The sequence below is a fragment of the Oryctolagus cuniculus genome, chromosome 18 (assembly GCF_964237555.1).
Source record: "Oryctolagus cuniculus chromosome 18, mOryCun1.1, whole genome shotgun sequence".
Lineage (NCBI taxonomy): Eukaryota > Metazoa > Chordata > Mammalia > Lagomorpha > Leporidae > Oryctolagus > Oryctolagus cuniculus.
Genome location: NC_091449.1, coordinates 7,185,497 through 7,190,403, shown reverse-complemented (window position 1 = coordinate 7,190,403; position 4,907 = coordinate 7,185,497). Strand labels below are relative to the sequence as shown.

General features: G+C 64.3%; 1 protein-coding gene across 1 annotated transcript; it reads right to left on the bottom strand.

Annotated features, from left to right (window-relative positions):
* Window positions 1-357: 357 nt before the first annotated feature.
* Window positions 358-2,347, bottom strand: LOC127489393 (kallikrein-4). Its single transcript, XM_070062978.1, has 5 exons — window positions 2,213-2,347; window positions 1,801-1,884; window positions 1,083-1,287; window positions 632-879; window positions 358-548 (listed from the first exon to the last, which is right to left on the bottom strand). Exons 2-5 carry the CDS (start codon window positions 1,868-1,870, stop codon window positions 373-375), a joined length of 699 nt encoding a protein of 232 aa, XP_069919079.1. The 5' UTR covers window positions 1,871-1,884; window positions 2,213-2,347; the 3' UTR covers window positions 358-372.
* Window positions 2,348-4,907: the final 2,560 nt, after the last annotated feature.

Sequence of the window (4,907 nt, the reverse complement as noted above, 5' to 3'; positions counted from 1 at the left end):
GGGCGGGAGTGGACACGTGGAGACCACGGGCCCCGCAGAGACAGCGCTGACCCCTGCAGTGAGGCCCCAGGGCAGGGAAAAACCCAGAGACTGGTGGGCAAAACTGGAGACACACGCGCACGTGTACGCACACGCACGCACAGCTGCGGGTGGGCAGGGCCCCCGAGCTTGGGCATCCGGCTGGGGCAGGGATGCAGCCCCAGACTGCGCCCCCGAGCGGTGATCTTGAGAACTGCACCCATTGACATTTGGCTTTTCCGCGGTGGCTCCCCAGGGCTGGCTCTGTGCCCCCCACTTCTCTCTGGGTCTCCCCGTGTTTCCAAGTCTCGGCCGCTGCCCCCTTTCTCGTGTCGCCCGTGTGTCCCCTAGCCCTCAAGGTCCATTCTGGTTCTCCTCCCTGGCCCCGTCTCTTACCCGGCAAGAGTCCCTGATGTCCTGGCCGCCGGCACAGAACATGCTAGGGTGGTACAGGCCGGGGAAGGAGTTGTGGCAGAACAGTTCGGACACCACGGTGATGGTCGCACACTGCAGGACCTGGGGTAAATTCCCTGTGACAAGGACACTGGGTCAGAAACGCCAGCTGGGCCGGGACAGTCGCAGTCGGAGGCGGCCCCCCGTCCCCGGGACTCACCGTCCGATAGCTGACCCCAGCCGGACACCAAGCAGTTGGTCCCGGGGACCGGGCACTGCGAGGCGACGCGGATGGTGCGGACGGTGTCGGATTCCACGGCCGCCTTGTTCAGCTTGATGAGCATAAGGTCGTTGGCCAGTTGGGGGTCGTCGTAGTCCGGGTGAAGCACAGAGAGGTTGGCTTCGATCATCTGGCTGCCCGGTTCTTGGGCTGAGAGGTTGTGCAGGCCCAGCCCGATGGTGTAGGATCTGAGGACGGCGGGCAGACGGTAACCATGGCGACCGCCGGCTCTTCTGCACCCCAAACCGCTTCAGCCCCTAGTAACAGGAGTGTCCCGCCCAGGCCCCGCCCCCTCTCCCACGAGCCACGCCCCGGCCAAGGCCCCGCCCTCTGCTCCAGCCTCCCCACTCTCCCTCGAGCCCCGCCCCCGCAGGCCCCGCCCCTCGCTCACTCCTGGAAGCAGTGGGCCGCCGACAGCACCCACTGCGGGTGCACCAGGATGCCCCCGCAGAACAAAAAGCTCCCGTCGAACAGCGCCGCCTGCCAGGGCTGTGAGTGCGGCCTGCACTCCTGGCCGCCGGAAATGAGGATTTCTTTGGCTTGGGAGAAAGCACTGGAGGCTGGCGCGCCGGCTTCTCTGGGAGGAATGGCAGCTCCTGGGGCAGGGCCAGGACCGGGAGAGCGGTCAGGCGGCGCGAGCAGCGGCCGGGGCAAGGCCGGAACGGGCCGGCTCCAAGCCGCAGACCCCTCGCCTGACCCCTCTTGCCCCGCAGCCACCCCCGACGCCGTGCTGGACCGCCCGCTCCCGTCATCCCGCGCCCCGCGCCGTCCCTGCAGGCGTCCGCGCGGTGCTGCTCACCGGGGCAGGTTCACCGCTTCCCTGAGACCCCACAGCGCCCCAGCAAGGTCCATGCCCCCCAGTGCCACACCTAGCACGCACCACACACAACAGAACACGCACTGCACGCACACGGCGCATGCATCACACGCCACACACATGTCACACGGGCGCACACACACATGTGTGCTGGGGGCTGCGCTGGGGCCTCTCCCAGGCCCTCTGAGAGAGGGGAAGAGAGAACCGAGCCCGGCTGCACCTGCAGCTCAGACTGCAGCCTCCAGGCTCGGCCCCAGCTCGCTCAGAAACGCGCAGGACACAAACTCGGTACCTGAGACCACGTGGACGGCGCAGCCCAGGAGCCAGGCCCAGATGGCTGCTGCTGCTGCTGCTGCTGGCATAGTTACGGCTGCACCTGCGGGGAGGGAGGGGGTGCCGGTGACTCCCCGACCTCAGCCATCTCCGCCGCCCCAACCGACCCTCCCCATCCGAGCTCAGAGAGACCCCGAAACCACGAGCTGGGGCAGCACTTGGCCTCGGCGCTGTGATAGGAGTGGCCCCGGGTTGCACGCACGCCCTGCTCCGGGCTCTGCCCGCTGCCTGCTGGGACCAACCCCCGTCTCCCCGCAAAGAGGCACTCAGCAAGCAGCTTCCCAGACACACAGAGAGGTTAAGCGACTTGCCCAGGGTCACACAGCCTGGGCCCCAAGACCCACCCTGGTCTGAAAAACCTCACCACACACCGTGCGTGAAAGAGAGACGCGAGAGGGGCTGAGAACGAAGAGAGGGATCAGCAGGGTGCGCCGCGGTCTGGGTGCCCGGGCTGGGGGAGGCAGTCGTCGACGTGGGCGTCTCTGGGACCCTGGGTCCCGCGCTGTGCTGGGCTGGTCTCCTCCTGCCGCTGCCTCCTTGGGAGCTTATGAGTGTCCCGGGCTCAGCCCGCCTAGCCCGGGGCCGGTGCACATTCCGCGCAATCATTCTGGCCACACTCCCCCAGGCTGCCCTGGCCTGATCAGAGGAGACCTGCGGGGAGACCCGTGGTGCATTCCTGGGGCGCCCGGCCCTCGGCCCGCGGCTGTCTCTCTACCCTTCCCGGAACTCCTGTCGCCCAGGCTCCGTCTCCTGTTGCCTGCTTCTCTCTGACCCTCTTCCTCTGAGCCTCCCCTCTCCCTGGCTTTCTCTGCACCTTGGAGACTCTCTGTGCCTCTTGGCTTGTGAATCAGAATGGCTTCTGAGCCCCCGCAGACCCCCCGGCAGGTCCCCCACGCTGGCTGCCCCCTTGTTCTGCACCTGTCTCAGGGCCTTTGCACCAGCCCCTGTGCCTGGTACCGTGCCCACGGATGCGCACCTTTCTTTTCAAATCTCTGCACCCAAGTCCCTTTCTCAGCAAGTCTCCCTTCGCCTTCTCATTCTTTCCTTTAAAAATAAAAGTGCAATTCCCATAAAGTAAAGTTCACCTGCTCTGCGGATTTTGACAAACACAAGGGGTCTCCAAGAAGTTCGTGAAGAATGTGTGTCGTGAAGAAACCGTGCGTGGATCCCAGAACTTCCTGGCACCAAACTACACTCGTCTTTTGATTCCGCTCCTGCACACATTTTTTGAAATCTTCTCCACGTGCGGCCAGGTTACCACTGTCACCCCCACATTCCGCGGGCCGTCCCCCAGCCCCTGGCGGCCACTGGCCATGGCAGTGCGGTGTGAGTGCGGTGTCTCCATCCCGTTCCGATGCTGGGTAGGATTGCGCCGTAGCCGGTGTCCTGGTTGACTTCGGCCCTCACCCTCCCCCACCCCGAGCCCCCTTACTGTTTAGCTTATTATATATTATTTCTATCCATCCATGATGGTTTACCAACAGCATAGATGGAGGTCTCATGTGATTTATTTTCATCAGACTGATGTGCTGTCACTCATACCTTTCCGTTCCAGAAAGGGTGAGAATCTTTGCCAGTGCTCTTATTTGTATTTTATGTTTAAAATTTATCTATTTACTTCTTGGAAAGCAGTTACAGAGAGAAGGGGGAGGGGAGAGATCTTCCATCTGCCAATGCACTTCCCCAAATGGCCGCAACAGCTGGGGCTGTGCCAAGCTGAAGCCAGGAGCCTGGATCTCCCATCCAGGTCTCCCATGTGGGTGCAGGCAGCCGGATCGGAAGTGGAGCAGCCGGGACTCGAACCTGCACTCATGGGCGATGGTGGCGTCGCAGGCTGCAGTCTAAGCCCACTGAGCCACCACGCAGCTTATTCGCGGGTTTATTCAAAGCCCCTGGACCCACGCCGAGCACAGGGTAGGCGCTTGGTCAGTGCTGCATGGATGACCGTGTGAGTGAAAGGTGTCTGGCTCTTGGCCATTGTATGCCTCCGTCTGGGTTTCTGACATTTCCAGATAGTGTGTGTCTGGATCTAGTTCTTTCAGATAGAACACACACATGCACAGACACACTCCTGCACACACAGACACACACACACACACTCCTGCACAGACACACACACCCCTCTCCGTCTCCTCTGTGTCTCTGTGGCTGGCTCTCCCACTGCCTCCCCGCCTGTCTCAGCCTGTGGCTGGGGTCGCGCCGGGACTCTGGGCTGCAGGCTGGCGTCTCCAGGCTGGGTCTGAGGTCCAGGGGCCTCTGGGAGCCACCAGCCTGTGCTGTGGCGTCCGCAGCCTGCACCCCCCGCCCCCCGGGGCGGAGTGCGATCTTGGGGTTTGGAATGCAGACCCGAGCTCAGCACTCGCTTACGGGAAAGGCCCGGAGAGGAGTGACGTCAGCGGTGGCGGGTCAGACGCTCCCGGCCCCAATTACGCTTCTGCAGCCGCAGATAAGGCACCGACGAGGGCGCGCGTGCCCAGAGACAGGGGCGCTGGAGGCGGCCTGCAGGTGTGGCGTGCGTCTCCCTCCCCCACCCGGTCACGCCGGCCCCGGAGCGGGAATCTCACATCAGGGAGTGCGGGGCTCAGAGTCTGGGGGTCTCGGGACACGCGGGGGCTGCCGCGGCTTGGACGCGATTTGTCCGGAAGTCCCTGTGCTTCGTCCCCTCCACGCGCACCCCTTCACGGGCAGGAGAAGCCGAGGGGGAGGAGGCTGGGTCGCTGGGGTGCTGAGCTGGTTCCCGGGGGACCCCAGCATTCCCAAGGGAGGGACCTCCTGCGCGCTGGCTGCCTGTCTCCCCCTCCCACACCTCCCGCACAGCCTGAACCCCTGGGCTCCAAAACCCCCAGCCCGAGCAGCCTCCTGTCTCCACACGCCTCCACCAGCCACAGGTGCCTTAGCCGAAGCGGGGAAAGCCGACCCAGCAGGGCACTCTGAACCCAACAGAGGGCCAGCAAGGCCACGGCGGCCGGCCTGCCTGCCCCCTCGGCTGGGCGTGGACACCCTTGGGGATGCGCGGCTGTTTGCCTTTTCTTCAGGGCAGGAGGTGCCACAGGGACCCAGGGGTCA

Coding starts and splice junctions, on each gene's coding strand:
- LOC127489393 (XM_070062978.1), bottom strand. CDS start 1,870: ATGCCAGCAGCAGCAGCAGCAGCAGCCATCTGGGCCTGGCTCCTGGGC. Junction 880..1,082: donor GCGGCCCACTGCTTCCAGGA/GTGAGCGAGGGG, acceptor CGCCGTCCTCAG/ATCCTACACCATCGGGCTGG. Junction 549..631: donor CTGGGGTCAGCTATCGGACG/GTGAGTCCCGGG, acceptor TCCTTGTCACAG/GGAATTTACCCCAGGTCCTG.